The sequence below is a fragment of the Odocoileus virginianus genome, chromosome 15, assembly GCF_023699985.2.
Source record: "Odocoileus virginianus isolate 20LAN1187 ecotype Illinois chromosome 15, Ovbor_1.2, whole genome shotgun sequence".
Classification (NCBI taxonomy): domain Eukaryota; kingdom Metazoa; phylum Chordata; class Mammalia; order Artiodactyla; family Cervidae; genus Odocoileus; species Odocoileus virginianus.
Window position 1 is genome coordinate 60,653,768 of NC_069688.1, and position 20,473 is coordinate 60,674,240.

Here is a 20,473-nt window from a genome sequence, read left to right on the forward strand (position 1 = left end):
TATGATATTACATTATTTTCAAGTATACTACATAGAGATTTGACATTTTCAAAAGATATGAAGTGATAACCACCATAAGTCTGGTAACCATCTGTTCCCAAATAAAGTTGTTAAATATTACTGATATTTATTAAGGTGTATGCTACATCTTGTGTGTTATTTATTTTATAACTAGAATTTTGTACCTCTTAATCCCTTTTATCAGTGTTACTCACTCCCACCTTCTCTCCTCTGGCAAGAAGGAGAGTTATCTCTATGGGCCAGTTACACTTTTGTTTTATTTTTTTGTTTTCAGACTCCACATATAATTGAGATCATACATTATTTGTCTTTTACTAGCTGATTTATCTCACTAAAACTTAACTTTCTAGATCCATAAATGTTGTAATGTTAATATTTCACTTATTGTTATGGCTGAATAATATTATACCACACACACACACACACAATATCTCCTTTATCCATCTGTCTGTCTTGTACACTTAGGTTGCTTCAATATCTTGGCTACTGTAAATAGTGCTACAATATACATTGGGGTGCATAAACATTTTCCAATTAGTGTTTTATGTTTGGGGACAAATACCCAGAAGTGGAGTCACAGGATGACACCTTTGTTCTATTTTTAATTTTTTGAGAAACCTCCATACTGTTTCCGTTAGTGACTGCACCAATCTACACTTTCACCAACAGTCTCGAGGGTTCCCTTTCTCCACATCCTCACCAGCACTTGTGACCTTTTAATAGCCATTCTGATGTGTGTGAGGTGAGATCTCATTGTGAGTTTGATTGGAGTTCACTGATGATTACTAATCTTGAGCAAATTTTCAGGTCTTTTGGCCATCTCCATGTCTGCTTTGTTCCTTTTCATACTGTTCACGGGGTTCTCAAGACAAGACTACTGACGTGGTTTGCCATTCCCTTCTCCAGTGGACCACATTTTGTCAGAACTCTCCACCATGACCCGTCCATATTGGGTGGCCCTACACAGCTTGGCTCATAGTTTCATTGCGTTAAACAAGGCTGTGATCCATGTGATCAGTTTGGTGAGCTTTCTGATTGTGGTTTTCATTCTGTTTGCCCTCTGATGGATGTGGATAAGAGGCTTGTGGAAGCTTCCTGATGGGAAAGACTGACTGTGGGGGAATCTGGTCTTGTTCTGATGGGCAAGGCCATGCTCAGTAAATCTTTAATCCAATTTTCTATTGATGGGGGGAGCTGTGTTCCCTCCCTGTTGTTTGGCTTGAGGCCAAATTATGGTAGGGGTAATGGCGATAATGGAGACTTCTTTCAAAATGACTTATGCCTGCACTGTTAGATTCAGTGTCCCTGACGCTGTGGCAGGCCATTGTTGACCCACGCCCCTGCCAGAGACTCCCAGACACTCAGGCAAGTCTGGGTCAGTCTCTTATGGGAACTCTGCTCTTTTCTCCTGGCTCCCAGTGCACACAAGGTTTTGTTTGTGCCCTCCAAGAGTCTGTTTCTCCAGTCCTGCAGAAGTTCTATAAAAAAAATCCCACTGGTCTCCAAAGTCAAATTCCCTGGAGGTTCTCAGTCCCTTTGCCAGATCCCCAGGTTGGGAAATCTGTTGTGGGTCCTAGAACTTTCTTAACAGTGTGAGAATTTCTTTGGTAGTATAATTGTTCTGCAGTTTGTGGGAGTCTGCTCAGCAAGTCTATGGCGGGGCTAGTGGCGAGCTCCTCCAAGAGGGCTTATGCCACATGCTGGCGTGTCCCAGGTCTGCTGCAGCCAGAGCCCCCATCCCCGCAGCAGGCCCCTGCTGACCTGTGCCTCTGCAGGAGACGCTCAAACACTCAAAGGCAGGTCTGGCTCGGTCTATGTGGGGCCTCTGGGTCCTGGTGTGCACAGTTTTGTTTGAGCCCTCTGTGTGTCTCTGGTGGGTATGGGGTTTGATTCTAAATGCAATCTCTCCCCTCCTACTGTCTTGCTGAGGCTTCTCGTTTGCTCTTGGATGTGGGGTATCTTTTTTCGGTGGCATCCAACATTCTCCTGTCAATGGTTGGTCAGTATCAAGTTGCAATTTTGAAGTTCTCCCAGAAGAGGATGAGCACATCCTTCTATTCTGCCATCGCAAACTCTGGGAGTTGATGATGGACAGGGAAGCCTGGCATGCTGCAGACTACTTGCATGGGGTTGCAAATAGTTGGATGCAACTGAGCAACTGAACTGAACTGACTGATGTCTTCTTTGGAAAAATCTCTATTCAGATCCTATACCTAATTTTAAGCAGGTTGGTTTTTTTTTAATATTGAGTTCTCTAAGTTCATTTTACAGTTTAGATATTAATCTCTTATTGGAGATATTGTTTGCAAATATATTCTGTCATTCAGTAAGCTGAATTTTTATTTCATTACTAGTTTCCTTTGCTATTCAAAAGCTTTATAGTTTAATGTAGTTGCATCTGTTTATTTTTGCTTTTGTTTTCCTTGCCTGAGGAGACAGATCCAAAAAATATTGCTAATACCAACATCAAAGGACACAAAATGTATGGAGTTTTGTGGTCTCAGGCCTTACATTTAATTCTTTAATACATTATGAGTTTATTTGTGTATATGGTGTGAGAAAATAATCCAGGTTGATTCTTTTGCATGTTGCTATCCAGTTTTCTCAATAGCATTTATCAAAGAGGCTATCTCCCTTCATTGTATATTCTTGTTTCTGTCATCATACTTAATTGACCATGTAAATGTGGGTTTATTTCTGTGGTCTTTCTTTTGTTCCATTGATCGATGTGTCTGTTTTTGGCAAGTACCATACTGTTTTTATAGCATTAGCTTTGCAATAAAGTTTGAAATCAGGGAACATGATAAATTCACATTTTTCTTTTCCAGGACTATTTTAACTTTTCAACATCATTTGTGTTTCCATACAAACTTCAGAATTATTTCTTCTAGTTCTATAAAAAATGACGTTGATATTTTGAGAACAAAATTTTTGCCTCCATTAGATTTTTTTCATGGCTTTTTTCTGGATGCAATTGTAAGTGAAATTGTTTTTTTAATTTTTATTTCTGGTAATTCATTATTAGCATGTAGAAATGCAACAGATTTTTATATTAATTATGTATCCTTCACATTTACTGAATTTATCAGTTCTAATACTTTTTTGCTAGTGTCAAAGGTTTTCTACATATACTAACATGTCATTTTCAAACAGTGACAGGTTTACTTCTTCCTGTCAAATTTGAAGGCTTTTGATTTTTTTTTTTTCCTCTAATTGCTGTGATGAGGACTTCCAAAACTATGTTGGATGAGAGTGGCAAGAGTACACTTATCTTGTTCCTGAAATTTTAGTAAAAAGGCTTTCAGCTTTTCACAACTGAGTTTGATGTTGACAGTGGACTTGCCACATATAGGCTTTGCCATGTTGAGATGTTCCTTCTTTACCCACTTTGCTGAGAGTTTTGCCACAAATGAATATTGAATTTTGTCAAAAGCTTTTTCTACGTATATCTAAATGATCATGCTATTTGTTCTTCAATTTGTTAACATCGTCAATTTGCAGATACTGAATCATTCTTGCATCCCTGGAATAAATTCCTTTTGATCATGGTATATGATCCTTTTAATGTATTATTGAATTCAGTTTGCTGATACTTTGTTGAGAATCTTTCCATTTATGTTTATTAAGGATATAAGTCTGTAATCTTTTTTTGATGCTTTTGTCTGGTCTCTGTAACAGAATAATGCTGATCTCATTGAACGAGTCTCATTCCTTCTTGTTCAATTTTTTTGAATAGTTGGAAAGGGTAAGTGACAGTTTTCTTTAAACAACTGGTAAAATTCACCTTTGAAGCCATCTTGTCCTGGACTTTTGTTTGTTGGGAGTTCTTCTTAATTATTAGTAGTAGTAGTATTGATTCACTTTCATTATTGATAATTGGTCTGTTCATAGTATCTATTTCTCCTTGATTCAGTATTGGAAGATTGTACGTTTCTAGGAATTTATCCATTTCATCCATATTGTCCATTTTACTGGTGTATAATTTTTCATGGTAGACTCATAATTCTTTGTATTTCAGTGTCAGAGACAACTTCTTTCATTTTTTATTTTATTTATTTGGGTTCTTTCTCTTTATATCTTGATGAGTCTGATTAAAGGTTTGTCAATTTTGTGTATCTTTTCAAAGAAATAGCTCTTAGTTTCATTGATCTCTTGTATTAGTTTTTCTTTGGGGTAGGGGAGATACTCCCCTATTTCATTTATTTCAGCCTGATCTTTATTATTTCCTTCCTTCTAACTTTGAGTTGTGTTTGTTTGTTTTCTAGTTTTTAGGTTTGGGGGTAGAGTGTTTGAGATTTTTCTTGCTTTTTGAGGTAGGTCTGTATCATTATCTACTTCTCTCTTAGAACTGTTTCTGCCATCTCTCACTGATTTTGAAATGTTGTGCTTCCACTTCCATTTGTCTTCAGGTTTTTTTTTAATTTTCCCTTTGATATTTTTAGTGACCCATTGGTTGTTTAGTAGCATATTATTTTGGATACACATGTTTGTGTGTTCTGTATTTTTTAAAAATTGTAGTTGAAAACAATTATAGTTGATTTCTAGCCTCATACTGTTGTGGTCACCAGAGATATATGCCTTAGGGGTGCCCCTAAATAATCTGTGAACCCTCCTCTGTTGAGGAAGGCCTGACTTCTGTGGGCATGCTGGTAAGCAGGGCTCTTCCCAGCCCATTTGACTGCAAGGGCCTGCTTCATGCAGTGACTGTGGCCCAGTGGTGGGCTAGGCTGGGTCCCAAATGCCTGGCCCCAAGACTGAGGTTCAAGGGGCCATAGCACTGATGCCAGTCTGCCAGTGGTCACAGCAAGCTCCCTTCATGGCTGGCTGTATAGCACAGAGGGCAGTGGAGCTGGTGTCAGTCCACTGGAGGGAGGTAGGTAAGCCTGCAGTTCTAATAGGCTAAAGAGAGGGTTCCTAAATGGCACTTTCCAGCACCAGTGTCCACACAGTGGAACAAGCCCCCATAGTGGCTGCAGCCAGCATCTCCAACCCTACAGGGAGTCCCAGTTGCCTCCTGCCTCTTCAGGCGGCTTTTCAAGATGAGCAAGGGGACCTGATCCAGGCTTCTCTAAAACTATTGCCTCTGTGCTAATACTTATAGAGTGTGAGATTTTACATACACCCTTTTGGAACAGAGACTTTGTTTCCATAGTCTCTGGCTCCCCCAACATAAGCCCCACTGATTTTCAAAGCTGGACACTCTAGGGGCTCATCTCCCCAATACAAGACCACCAGTCTAAGGAGCCCAATTTGGGACTGAGATCCCTCACTTCTAGGGGAAGACCCCTGTTATTGTGGGTCACAGACTGAGGGATGTGGGTCCTGACCTATCACATCTCCATTTCTCCTGCACATCTTCTTGTGGCTCCTTCTTTATTAAGAAGAATCTAGCAGAGTTTGCAAAAGCCAAAAATTATTCAAAAAGATTTTATTTTAGGAAATAAATACTACATTTAAATGAATTTAGCAATTAATGAATGGAAATCTAAAGTATTATTTAGAAAACAAATGTAGATTCTAAGTACTTATTTTACAAAATACTTAAGACAATTGAGGAGAATAATGACAAAATCTGATCACATTACATTTTTCCCCAGTCAATTTTCTTAAAAAGTACCAATAAAATGTTACTTCCTAAATATAGAGAGTCCTCCCTTAGTCTAGTCCCCATCTTGCTTTGGGTATAGCACTGCCTTCCTTTTTCAAACTCTCAGCTTCCCCAACTTTTGTAACATTTTTATTTCAGTTCTCACTCTCTGTTACTTCTCAGTTCCTTTGCTTATGCTGCTCCTTCAGTTCAGTTCAGTCGCTCAGTCATATCCAACCCTTTGCGACCCCATGAATCGCAGCACGCAATTCCATCACCAACTCCTGGAGTTTACTCAAACCCATGTCCATCGAGTCAGTGATGCCATCCAGCCATCTCATCCTCTGTCATCCCCTTCTCCTCCTGACCCCAATCCCTCCCAGCATCAGGGTCTTTTCCAGTGAGTCAACTCTTCGCATGAGGTGGCCAAAGTATTGGAGTTTCAGCTTCAACATCAGTCCTTCCAATGAACACCCAGGACTGATCTCCTTCAGGATGGACTGGTTGCATCTCCTTGCAGTCCAAGGGGCTCTCAAGAGTCTTCTCCAACACCACAGACCAAAAGCATCAATTCTTCGGCGCTCAGCTTTCTTCACAGTCCAACTCTCCTTAAATGTCAGCAAATTCCAAGATTGTGACCTCCCAGTCTTATGTTGTTCTATATATTTGCACCATTTCCTCTAGACAGGGGATTCTCCATTCAGCCTCCAACTGAATTCCAGATCCAAATTTTCAACTGCCTGAAATATTGACTGTATTTTAAAAGGTCTTGATTATGCATTCACACCTCAAGTTTACCATAAGATAAACCTAATATATTTCAATTTGTCTTGCAACTGTTTATATCTTCATCTGAGTTGTCCATGTGGTATCACAATTATCTACTTTGCTAATTCTATTAGCCTCCTAGGGCTGCCATAACAAATCTCCACAACTGAGTGGGTTATAGCAACAGGAATTTACTCTCTCAGTTCTGGAGACTAGAAGTCTGAAATCACGTTATTGGCAAGGTTGGCCCTTCCGGAAATTCTGAGGGAGAATCCGTTCCATGGTTTTCTCCTAGCCTCTGGTCACTGCCAGCAATCCTTGGTGTTTCTTGGACTGTAGACCCATCACACCAGCCTCTGCCTCTATGATCACATGTCTTTCTCCATGTGTTTCTTCCATGTTTTCACTTGGCCTTCTTATAGGAAGGACTCCAGTCATTAGACTATGAGCCCACTCTACTCCAGTGTGACCTCATAGTAAACAGTCACATCTGTGGAGACTCTGTTTCCAAGTACAGTCACATTCTGAGGCTCTGAATGGACATGAATTTTGGCAGAACACTATCAATGTCTTACGTTCACCAAATTTGACATTTCCTACTGTCACACTAACCCACAGATTTAACTCAACTCTCTTCCCTCTTCAAATTATACTTTTTCCTCGTCACAATCAATTACCATCTTTCTTTTTACAATAACTTGCTAAAACACAGCTAATAGTGTCCCTCTTCTGTTTAGAATTCTGTTTGGTTCTTCAGTGGTCTCAATTGACCTTTTAAGTTAAATTACAGGTGATTGGAGATCCTGTATGAAAATGTTTGAGCCTTTATTGTCCTCAACAAGGGAGCAACTAACACATTTTTCCTCAGGCTTTTGAGTATCTTCCCTCTACGTCATTAAAGTATCATTCCTCCTCCTCTGTAGACTCATCCCTGACTACCGTCTAGTCATTTTGCCATCCATTTGTGTTACGTTAAAGCTACAATCTTAAACTAGAGACCATGTATCACAGAGTGCATATGAAAACTTTCCTAGAGCCCTATAAACACCAATTGTTTTTAAAGAATCGAGTTCAAAATCTACAATTTACATACATACTCTTTCATAAAACCGGTATTTGTAAGTCGCCTGCCAATGAGCTTTTCTTTCCTACCTTCCTCTCACATTGGCTTTTTTCCTCAGCTGCCAAAGAAAAGCCTACTTCTAATCCACCCCAGCACTTCTATGACACGTTGTCCTGGAGTGCAAAAATTTTTGCAATCCCAAACACAGGGACAATTGTTAATTCTGTAATTTTCTTGCCTCTATCTGATTGAATTTAGGAAGTAAGGAATACTGTTATAATTCTCTTACTTGCCTTCAACTGGTTTTAGAAGTGAGTTTCCTCTGAATTCTTATCAAAGAGAGAAATAAACTGTATTTTAACAATAACTAATTCTTTATTCCTCCATATGTACATATTCAATTCAGTTTAGTTCAATCGCTCAGTCATGTCCGACTCTTTGCAACCCCATGGACTGCACCACTCCAGGCTTCCCTGCTCACCACCAACTCCCGGAGCTTGCTCAAACTCTTGTCCATCGAGCCCATGATGCCATCCAACCAACTCATCCTCTGTCATCCCCTTCTCCTCTGACCTTCAATCTTTCCCACCATCAGGATCTTTTCCAATGCATCACTTCTTCGTATCAGGTGGCCAATGGATTGGAGTTTCAGCTTCAGCATCAGTCCTTCCAATGAATATTCAGAACTGATTTCCTTTAGGATTGACCAGTTTGATCTCTTTGCAGTCCAAGGCACTCTCAAGAGTCTTCTCCAACACCACAGTTCAAAAGCATCAATTCTTTGTCACTCAGCTTTCTTTATAGTCCAACTCTCACACAAAATCTAAAAGGCTTATCCATGTCAATCAGAGATGACCATCAATAAAACTCTACTCTCATGTTTGTTTATCAAAATTTATAAAATATATTTACTGTTTCCTAAATTCTTCACCAAGGAGTTATGAGGAATAATTCTTTTAAAAATATACAATATGAACTAGAATTATCAAATATAACTCAAAAGAACCTGTGTTGTATAAAGCATATTTCATTGGTTCCCTCATACTCCCATATAATTTTTTATTTTATGGACTATTGTTTCTTCATCTCCATTTTTTCATTCATTCACAAAATTACCTAAGCAGAAATACATTTATAACTTCTGTATGTACATTGGTGGAGAAGAAGACAGGCAAGGATTACTGTAGAAAAAAGCTGGAGAAAACAGAAAAGGTGGAATAGATTAACATACTGATGTTCAGCTAACACAAAAAGAAAAATACAGAAGTATGTGAAATATAGCTATGGATTAGAAATAGTGACATGCTTTATAATACAATTTTCAACATGCAACTGTGAGATATGTTTGCACAGTACAAACTGGTGCTATTAAGGGCCAATTATATGATCAAATAAGACATAGATAATTCAGGAAAAGAAAAGCGTTCTCTTTAAGTCTTAGTGCTTGAATTAGACATTTTGACAGTTTGAACATCTGACTTTACAGTCAGTAATCCACCAAGCCCCAACCTTACTTTTTATGGATTTTTTAGTGTACTGAAATACATCAAATAAGGTCAAAGAAAAAGGTTGAAAGTAGTGAGTTTATTTATTCAACAAACATTTATTAAAAATATACCTTGTCCTAGATCTTGCAAAATATAAAGAAAACATACAGTTCCTGATCTTGAAAATGTCAGCCTATGATAATGTCAAATACAAACAGCTTCAAAAATCCCAGATGCACTAGATCACCAAGATCTTGTTGTAAGAATTGTATTCCTGAATGCTTCTGAGTGTCACAAGCAAGGTCCTATCATACAAAATCTTACAAACCCATGAACTGAACACACACACATATAGACGCAATTCATCTTTTCCATATAACCACTACATACAAGCCTCTCTTTCTGAATTCAAATTTTTATTAATGTTCTCATAAATCTAGTCTCTTGTAATAGTAATCTTTGTGAATTTAGTCTCTTGCAGTAAAAACTTAGAAATTATTCTTGATTCTTTATTTGGATTTATACAAAATATCCAGAAAGTTCAAATTCTTTGATTTCTGCCTCAAAAACACTTCTTTAGTCCATGTTTCCTTCATCAATTCTAACCTAACCTGTTAGCTTCCTTCCTTGCCTATATGCATTTACACTGCTCCTCTTCAGTTCTCCCACTATTGCTACCTTTCCTTTTCTCACACACCTCATTTGCTTGACATTCTCCATTGGTTCCCATTAGCCTAGAGGTCAGTGTTTAAACCCCTAAGCAGGTTAAACAGGAACCATCATAACCTGAGCCCGCTCCCCTTTTCAGACCGAACCACTACCGCTCCTGCCGCTCCCCAACCTGGCCCCCTACATGCACACACTGCCTTCCAGTCACACCAAAACACTTGCTCAACATGTCATATTTACTTCACATTTTCGAACATGTTGTTCTCAAGGCCAGGAGGGGCCTCATTTCACTTTTCTGTCAAAGACATTCCAGCCCTTCCAGACTTGTGATACTCTCTCTGTGGGGTCACTCTGATCCCCAGGCCAAGTTCAGTGTGAGCATAGCATTCTGTGTGTACTTTTATCACTCATAATTAGCTACTTATTTACATTCTTGCTTCCCCCATTAAACTGTGAACATCCAAAGGGCTAGTCTCTGTTCAACGTATCTTTCTATTTCCAGCACGAAAAGTAGAAACTCAATAACTGTTTGACAAATGAACAAGCTTCTAGGCATACTAAGATTTTAAGCAGAAATTTATGACATGATATAAAGGACAGCAAGTTTTCATCAGAAAATAAAAATGCTTTCTTGGTTTTGTGGACTGAATGCCCTCCCATTTCTGTATTGCATATGATGCATCAGGTTTTCTTCCACTGCTGCTCCATCTGCTCCGTCCTTGAATGGTTTATAAAGGTCTTAATGGGACACAAACACACCTGAAGAATCTTGATGCTTAAGCAGGACTTTAGACATTTGAAACAGGTGCAAATTATACTATGATAATTGTAAGTGGAGAAAGAAAGACACCAGTGGTCAGGGAATTTGTAAACAGTTAGGTATGATATATTTGTGGACCTGGTGGAAAATGGAGAGGGGCTCATACTAGAGTCCTTTTTAAATAGAATGCACAGGGTACCCAGTTCCACTGTGAACCCCATGGGTTCCCATTTGGAAGGGAGATGGGAAAGGCAGACATGGATGTGAGAAGGTGAGAATGGATGGAACTTACGTGGGTCCATGTAGACCCAGTGTTAGAAGAGTCGAGAGTGAGTTAGAGCTTTGAGGATAAACTATGAGGAAACATAGATCATTATAAAATATACAGGTTTATAAAGTAAGTCCACTCCATACAAGCCTTCAAGCTGCACACTTTCAAAGATGCAAGCATGTGTTCGCATGTCCAGTAGTGTAAGTTAGTTCACGCGTCTGACATACATTGGCACACGCGTGCATCCTCTGCAAGTGGTTGTACTTTTGTGCAACTTGCTGTACAGTGCTGTATAGAGTACAGTAGTAGAAGATCTTTACTTCAAGCCCAGGATGTCCAGAAGCAACTGTAAAAGCAGCACTGATATAGCTGGTACTGCTAAGAAGTGCCAAGCAATAACAATGGAAACAAAAAGAAAATAATTGAGAGAGTAGAGTAAGGCAGAAAGATGGTAGACATCACTTGTTCTTACAACACGAATTGTTCAACCATCAACATGGTTCTAAAGAAAAAGGATGAACTCATGGAGCTTGTGAAGTCTGCTGTGCCGATGACGTCAACAATAAAATCAAAGAAGCAAGGAAGAGTGATGGAGGAGATGCAGAGACTTCTCTGTGTGGATGCAGGATCCGCATCAGCGTCGAGTCCCACTCAGCTTCATGCTGCCTCAAGAGAGAGCTGAGAGCCTTAATGAAGACTTGAAGAAGACACATGGTGAAGAGTCAGACGGCACACCTTTTAATGCCAGCCATGGCTGATTTCATCAGTCCAAGGCTAGAGCCAACCTTTACAGTGTAAAAGTCAGTGGCAAGGCAACAAATGCAGATATGGTAGCTGTCTAGAAATTTCCTGAAATGCTTTTTTGAGAAATTATTGATGAAGTCACGTATTTATCCCAGCAGGATTTTAATGTGGATGAGACAGGACTGTACTAAAGAGGATGCAGACTAAATTTCCATCGGTAAGGAGGTGATGCCAGGCTATGAAGCAGCAAAGGATAGGCTAACTCTTGTTTGGTGGCAGTGCTTCCGGTGATATGAAGCTGAGGTCTCTCTTAGTCATTCTGAGAATCCAAGAGCCCCTATAAACATAGCCCATGGACTTTCTTCCCATTGTGGGGAAGAGTACTGTAACCCCAAAGCCTGAGTTACACAGGCAATTTTCCAGAACTGGTTTTTTCCACCACTTTATCCTGGAGGTAGAGAAATATTGCTTGGAGAAAGACATCCCACTCAACATTCTTTTGCTGCTTGACAATGCTTGGGTCACCACCACCACTACCCCCCCCCTCCCAATTCATGGACAACTTTCATCCTAGGATCAAAGTACTACATAGGTCATTCATCCAACCTATGGACCAGGGAACTATAGTGACTTTCAAGAAATATTATTTACATTACACTTTGTCAGGCAGTGAAGACAAGGAATGAATCAGGAACAACCTTGTGACAACATTGGAAGGACTATAACAACTGTCTGGTGGCTCAGACATTAAGAATGCACATGCAGTGCAGGAGACCTGGGTTTGATCCCCAGGCTGGGAAGATTCCCTGGAGGAGGGCATGGCAGCCCCACTCCAGTATTCTGATCCACAAGACCATGAAAGCACTGATTATGCTTGGCACGAGGTTATAGCTATCACCAAGGACGGTAGTTAGGAGAACCTTTGTCTGCAGTTTGTTCACAATTTTCATGGATTTAAAAGTGGATAAGGAGTCCAAAGAGGTCTTCAGCAACTTAATGACCTTCACTGAAAAGCTGGAGCGAGGTCTGCAAGAGGACGACTTCACTGACTCTTTGCTGTGCAACACAAGAGGCCTGATGGCATTGGAGGCTCAGAGGAAGACCAAAAAGAAACAAGAGCAAAAGGAAATAATGGAAGAATCAAAGAGAGTCACAACACAGGAAATGGCAAGGGGATTCTCCTTATTTGGAGAGGCACTCTTAGTAGGCATAGGACCAAAAGTAGAATGGTACACAAAAGTTGCAACAGCCACTCAAAATGCAGTTCAGTGCTACCCTGTCAACTGTGATGAGAAAGCAAAGAGCTACTACCCAGACATCACTGGATCATTTTCTCAAGAGAGTTCAGTTCAGTCGCTCAGTCATGTCCGACTCTTTCTGACCCCATGGACAGCAGCACGCCAGGCCTCCCTGTCCATCGCCAACTCTCAGAGTTTACTCAAACCCATGTCCATTGAGTCAGTGATGCCATCCAACCATCTCATTCTCTGTCATCCCCTTCTCCTCCTGCCTTCAATCTTTCCCAGCATCAGGGTCTTTTCCAATGAGTCAGCTCTTCATATCAGGTGGCCAAAGTATTGGAATTTCAGCTTCAGCACCAGTCCTTCCAATGAACTTTCAGGACTGATTACCTTTAGGATAGACTGGTTGGAGATCCATGCAGTCCAAGGGACTCTCAAGAGTCTTCTCCAACACCACAGCTCAAAAGCATCAATTCTGCAGTGCTCAGCTTTCTTTATAACCCAACTCTCATATCCATACATGACTACTGGAAAAACCATAACTTTGACTAGATGGACTTTTGTGGCAAAGTAATGTCTCTGCTTTTTAATATGCGGTCTAGTTTGGTCATAACTTTTCTTCCAAGGAGCAAGCATCTTTTAATTTCATGGCTGCAGTCACCATCTGCAGTGATTTTGGAGCCCCAAGAAATGAAGTCTGACACTGTTTCCACTGTTTCTCCATCTATTTCCCATGAGGTGATGGGACCAGATGCCACGATCTTAGTTTTCTGAATGTTGAGCTTTAAGCCAACTTTTTCACTCTCCTCTTTCACTTTCATCAAGAGGCTCTTTAGTTCTTCTTCACTTCCTGCCACAAGGGAGGTGTCATCCGCATATCTGAGGTTGTTGATATTTCTCCCAGGGAAGGTAGAATTGAATCCAGCAAGGAGTCAGCACCCGTGCCACCAGTGTGGCATGTGAGTGACACTGCAGCTCGCCCTCCGCCTCCCACTGCTGACCGTCCCCCACCCCCTCCCTCCTCCAGTCGGCATCTCTTCCTGCCTGTTCACTCGATGCCAGCCCCTGGATGCCAGCTGCTGCACTGTACCACTGTACCCTTCAAGGTACTACACTGTAAGATTAAGAATGTTTCCTTTATTTTTTGTGTTTGTATTTTACATATTATTCATGTGAAAAGTATTACAACCCTATTACAATACAGGACTATATAACCATTGTGTTAGTTGTACCAAGGCTAACTTTGTAGGACTTATGAACAAATTGGACTCACGAACTCACTCTTGGCACTCGTTTTTATGCAGGGGACTTACTAATATGCTTTATTTTGTATGTTTTCTTAGAAGGGAAGTTTATTAAAGCATGCTAGATATAGTAGTTTTCTACTATAGCTTCACACATTATGGCAATTCTAGAGACTTAAAACAGCAACCGGTTACTAGCTCACATTTCCATAGCTCAGAAGTTTGGGTGGGCTTGGCTGGGTTCTCTGCTTTAGGTGTCACACAGTTGAATTTAATGTACCAGCCAGGCCTGTCTGGGTTCTTATCTGGAGGCACCAAAGAATAATCCACTTCTAAGCTTATTCAGTTATTGGCAGAATGCAGTTTCTTACAGTTGTAGGACTGAAGTCCTTGCTTCCTTGTTGTCTACTAGCCAGGGATCACTCTCAGCTCCTAGAGGCTTCATGCAGTTCTTATCAGGGAACTCCTTTCTCCTTCAAAGCCAAAAGTGGAGAATTTCCCTCAAATGAAACTCCCCTTGGGCTGCAAATCTCTGGCTCTCTGCTCCGTCACCAGTTGGAGAAATTGTCTGCCTTTAAAGACTCATTTGATTACATCAGACACATCTATGTAATTTCCTTATCTTAAAGTCAACTGAGCCACAGAACGCAACCAATTATGGTAAACTCCACCGTGTTCATTGTCCCTGGGATTACACAGGACACGCAAACCAAGGAGACATCTCAGAACTCTGCTACCGTGTCAACTATACCTGTTTTTCTTCTCATGATACAATCTAATGACAGAATCACAGAATCAGTTCAGTTCAGTCGCTCAGTCGTGTCTGACTCTTTGTGACCCCATGGACTGTATCACAGAATAGTCATTTTCTGTTTTTGGATTCTAGTTTTTCAGTGGGAAATCTGTATTGCACAAGCATTATATCCATCAAATTTTATTCTTGAGTTGTTCTATTCAATTGTAGAAAGGAGCAGTTAATACATTATCTTGGGTGTATAGGAAAGAGGAAGAACCTTAATCCCTCCCCATCTGTATCTCCTTACGGATCTGACTCTGTCACCTTTTTTTCTTCCATTTCATCCAAAAAGCAAACCACCTGTGGCCCCTATTATTAATGACTACGCGGATGCCCAGCTACACAACCTGGTGAGAAGACTGCGTCAAAGAACAGATTTCTACAAAAGAAAGCTAGTGGAAGGTGATATGTCCTCACCTGAAAGCAGTCCCCAAACTGGTGAGTACCTCAAAGTTCTGGGACGAAGGTTATGTGTGGGTATGTTTCAATATTTTGCAAATGGTTTCACTTGGGCTTCCCCAAAAGCAGTTTTCTCAAGACAGTGACTTAGCTAGGAATATTTTATATTGAGGGTGGTGCCGGAGGTAAGACAGCAGGAAAAGAGAAGGGAGTTAAGACAATAAAGTGTGCTAACGGCAGGGTTACTGCGGAGGGCCACTGGGGCTTGATTCAGCTGAAAAGCTGTGTGGACGACACATAAGAATCATCCTGATGGAAGAGGGAGTTGGGAGATCAGCGCATCAACTCCTGTCCTTCATTGGCTGAGGTTTGCTGCCGGGGCAAGCTGCTAATGTGTTGTGCTGTGCTGAGTCACTCAGTCCTGCCCGACCCTTTGAGACCCTCTGGACGCTAGCCCACCAGGCTCCTCTGTCCATGGGATTTCCAGGCAAGAACACTGGAGAGGGTTGCCATTTCCTAGTACTCCAGAACTTTAAGCAAGCCAGCTGGGAGATAATGCCCTGGCAGGGATATAATAGTTTCTTTTTAAAGAGACAGGGCTAAAATATAGTCATTATAGCTTTAGAAAGATATGCTGAAAAGAATGTTTTGAGCTTTACTTACCCATAACTGTAAAGACACTAATAAAGCTAAAGAAGCACTAAGCTAAAACCTGGGCAATGGTGTAAATTTGTAAAGTTTCTGTTCAATGTGAATTCAAAGCACTAACTACTTATGCTCCAAAATACATGGGAATGAGGCTTGTATTTAAAATATCCTATTTGCAACACCTTGAGGACATTTAAGTTAAACTTTAAACCTGCTGCTGCTGCTGCTGCTAAGTCTCTTCAGCTATTTCTTTCTAAATTTCAGTGTTTTCGTTACTTAGGTATTTTCACAAACGACAATATTGTAAATGTCATAAAACGCCTCATCTGCCGCCATGAAGGAAGATTACAAAATGCTTTCATGCCAAACAGTCTAAACTTTTTCCTCCCTAAGCTAACTTAACCTCTTAAAAATCTTTTCATCTTTTTTTCTCCTATAAAGCAAAGCCCACAGTTGTATCATCAACACAAGAAAGCAGTGCTAAGCTTAAAGAAGAGCATTCCCAGAAGGTGCCCCTGACCCAGCACCTAAAGCGGCTCAGACTTCCAAAAAGCATAGATTCCTACACAGGTACCGTCAAGGAGTGGACTGTCTCAGTGGGAGGGCTGGCTATTCCCAAGAACCTCTGAAACCCAAGGTCACAGATGGCTTCCATGTTCTCTAGCCACTATTCTGAACCTGTCTAGAAACCAGTTTTTTTTTTTCATTTATTTTTATTAGTTGGAGGCTAATTACTTTGCAATATTGTAGTAGTTTTTGTCATACATTGACATGAATTAGCCATGGATTTACATGTATTCCCCATCCCGGTACCCCTCCCACCTCCCTCTCTACTCGATCCCTCTGGGTCTTCCCAGTGCACCAGGCCCAAGCACTTGTCTCATGCATCCAACCTGGGCTGGTGATCTGTTTCACTATAGATAATATACATGTTTCAATGCTGTTCTCTTGAAACATCCCATCCTCGCCTTCTCCCACAGAGTCCAAAAGTCTGTTCTGTACATCTGTGTCTCTTTCTGTTTTGCATATAGGGTTATTATTACCATCTTTCTAAATTCCATATATATGTGTTAGTATACTGTAATGGTCTTTATCTTTCTGGCTTACTTCACTCTGTATAATGGGCTCCAATTTCATCCATCTCATTAGAACTGATTCAAATGAATTCTTTTTAATGGCTGAGTAATATTCCATGGTATATATACACCACAGCTTCCTTATCCATTTGTCTGCTGATGGGCATCTACGTTGCTTCCATGTCCTGGCTATTATAAAGAGTGCTGCGATGAACATTGGGGTGCACGTGTTTCTTTCAGATCTGGTAGAAACCAGTTCTTAAACTGTATTGTCTGCAAGGGATCATTTGCCCCTTTCTGGTGAAAAGATATAAAAATATTCGGGTCTGTTTTTAAACATTCCAAAGCTGTCCCAGTCCCTAATTATCTTTGAAAAGAAGCATTCAGCAACATGTTCATTGAACACTCTCCCCACCAAAAAAAAATAAAAATCCTTATAAAGTATGTCATCTTCCTTGGCTTCATATTGTTCACTTAATTGAGCAAATCCTGTCCCCAGCCTCCCCAGGCCGAGGGAAGCCCTGGGTGCAGTGGTGGACTGCCCTCGCCGCTAACTCACCCCGCTCTCCACCTCACTCACCCCGCTGAGCAGAACGTGGCCCTCGGTCCACAGCCCTGGGTGACGCTGCAGCTCCACTGCGGACCCGCTGAAGGCCGCCGGCTGCAGCTGCAGACACGGCGAGGCCTGCGACTTCTCCTGGGGTTCCCCTGCCCTGATGCTAATCGTGCAGTTACCCCGGCAGAGAGACAAAGTGGCCACTCTCTAGGAAACAGGAAGGACGCCCTCCAAAGTTAGGAAAGCTGCTAAGATCATCTAACATCCCTCCCAAAGCCCGGGGCCTCGGCTCTAGGGGCAGAGCCTCGTGATTGTTGTAAATAGAGCCTCCTACACAAATTCCTTATCCCCAGAGGACAGTGCCCCAACTTTACCAAACTAGGCACAGAATGATTTTAATGCCATGTGGATTGCTCCGGTGCTTTTTTCCCAGATCGAGGCTATCTCCTGTGGCTCTCGCTGGTCACCATCGCCTTTAACTGGAACTGCTGGTTTATACCCCTGCGAGTGGTCTTCCCGTACCAGACACCACACAACGAGGGCTACTGGCTTATCACCGACCTCGTGTGCGATACCATCTACCTTTCCGATCTGCTGTTAATCCAGCCCAGGCTCCAGTTTATGAGAGGAGGAGATATAATAGTAAGTAGGGGCTCGGGAGAAGCAGAAACTGGCAAAGGAATATCAAAGACTGAACTAAAAAAAACCAGTTAAGGTTTGCTTGTTGTTCATTTAACATCTGAGGGGCTGCATACGTGGGTCTTGAACCACTGGAACCATCAGCATAGCAACAGCGGTAACAAAACAGCCGCTGCGCCCTCCCCGTGTCGGGCTCTAGGTTCCTCATTTTACAAATAACAACAGTAGTACCTTCATAATGTCGATGGGGAGACTGGATGAACTGACGCCCGGAGGGTGCCTGCAACTGTGTCTGCCGCCTGTCTCCTCTCCGCACCTCACTTTCCAGATCCATCACACCTCATTCCTCAGCATCAAGCGCCCTGTTCCATCCACCTCGGAAAGAGCATTCTCACCCTCATCTTCTCCTGGATTTATTCTCATTGTTGCGTGAATTTCACAGTCAAGCCAATCAATCTAAGACAGAAAGAGAAGAATAAGTTTTCACAAGTACACGCCCACATCTCCTAGACTCCCCTGCCCCCCAGGCCCCTCCCAACCCACTAAAAGGATGCTGCCTTTCCAACCCACGTGCCCTGGGGTATCTGCGCCACAGTCCCGGCGAGGGCTGCAGAAAACAGACCCTCCGGGGTCATCCTGGGGTGAGCCAGCAGCCAAGTGCGTGGCATCTTGGGCTTGTACATGGTTTTGAAGAAAAAAGTGGTAGGTCCCTTAACCTCCTGAATATTTTCTTCTGAATCCTTAGATGATTTTAAGTTATCAAAAAGCTGAAAGGAGTAGTTTTGCTTTTGCTTTTTTTTTTCTTTAAAAATACCATTTGATGGAGAATGCCTTCTGCAATTGAAATCTTTCCTAGGAAGAAATTCTAAAGGTCAGAGCTAAAGTTATAGCAAAAATCTATTCAAAACATGCCTTGTGCAGACTTCCGCGCATCAGTTAACTCGGCACTCCTCTGAGCGCACTGGCAGGTTGATGAACGATGATGACCGCACACAAATCAGAAGGAAACACGCCCCCCAACCCCACACCCCGAGAAAGTGAGCACTAATTTCCACCTCCATTAGATGTGCAAGAGGGGGAGAAAAATCAATGTTTGACAAATGGAAAATGACAAAATCAGCAAAGGGAAACTTTATTTTCAATTTTCGAAGACATCTTTGCACATAATGGAGTGTTAAAACCAAGAAAAATAACCAATAAAAATACACTCGATGGGCTCCATTTAAAACTCATTATCACAAGCTACTAATATAGAGCAGGAACTAATCGCTTTGTTTGTTCAAATGAAGTTTAATGGTTTCTTTAATTCAGAGTAGGTAGTTTTAGACTTTGAAACGTGATTACACGTTGCTAAGAGGACAATCCAAGTTGAGTACCCAACCTGAAAGTCTCACTGCAGTTGAGCTATCTATGTGACCTCTGTTTTACACCACCAAATTATTCATTCATTCAATAAACATTTATTAAATACCTACAGTTACCAGACATTCCAGGGCAGAGTACGGAAATATTAATTCCCCAAAGGCTTCAGGGAAAATAAATATCAGATTGAGTTCTGGAGGCCACGACAGGGGGAATGGTGAGTGTTTACAAGTTTTCCACAGTATTTATGTGCAATATCTTTCTTATGAAAATGGTGCTGCATAGAGAGCAGAATTTTGATTCAAGGACCAAAAAAATACCTCATTTAAAATGTCCTTTATAGACAGCAGGAGTAGACCTGGGAATGACCGTGGAGGTTATTTAGATAAGAGATTTGCACTCACAACACTTTGCTGAGCCTGCCAATCACGGGGATCCATGGAAACCCTCATCACTTTCTGTGAAAGAGGTGAAAGGTTAGCCGCTCAGTTATGCCTGACTCTTTGCGACCCATGGACCATAGCCCACCAGGCTCCTCTGTCCGTGGAACTCTCCAGGCAAGAATAGCCATTCCCTTCTCCGGGGCATCTTCCCAACCCAGGAATCGAACCCAGGTCTCCTGCGTTGCAGACGGATTCTTTACTTCTGAGCCACCAAGGAAGCCCTCCTAGTGACCATATCTATCAGGCCTGCTCTTTGTCAACTGCCTTTGGTGATGTAGTTGCTATTTATAAACTGATCTGAAGAAAAGTAACCACTCTCTTCTCTTTGCTCTGCAGATTTTACTCACATTTCTGTTATTTAGTTGGTATATAACCATCAAGCTCACTATGATTTAGTAGAAATAAATAGTAATAGACTAGGATCAAGTTTCACCTCTGAAATTAACTTAGAGTAATACTTGAAGAAAATAAATTCATCCCTTCATTGTGTACTATCTTTATCATCCATAAAATAGAACTATTACATCCACCTCATAAACTTATTCTGAAGATTAAATAAGACAACGGGAACACCTAGCCCAGGGTCTGGCTTCTAGAAGATTGCAGTAAAGTGCTGACTGAATCAAATGAACGGATGTTTACACATTAACTTCCTTTCATCTCCTATTTGTATATGTGGTCTCCTTTCTTACCTGATCA

The 20,473-nt window shown here is 41.3% G+C and overlaps 1 protein-coding gene across 1 annotated transcript in view; it reads left to right on the forward strand.

The window, feature by feature from the left end:
* CNGB3 (cyclic nucleotide gated channel subunit beta 3) overlaps positions 1-20,473 on the forward strand; it is a 175,689-nt gene that overhangs the window by 70,580 nt on the left and 84,636 nt on the right. The window contains exons 4-6 of the mRNA XM_070477432.1: positions 14,944-15,089; positions 16,140-16,268; positions 17,764-17,972. Of these exons, the coding sequence (XP_070333533.1) occupies positions 14,944-15,089; positions 16,140-16,268; positions 17,764-17,972 (484 nt within the window). The remainder of the gene's footprint in view (positions 1-14,943; positions 15,090-16,139; positions 16,269-17,763; positions 17,973-20,473) is intronic.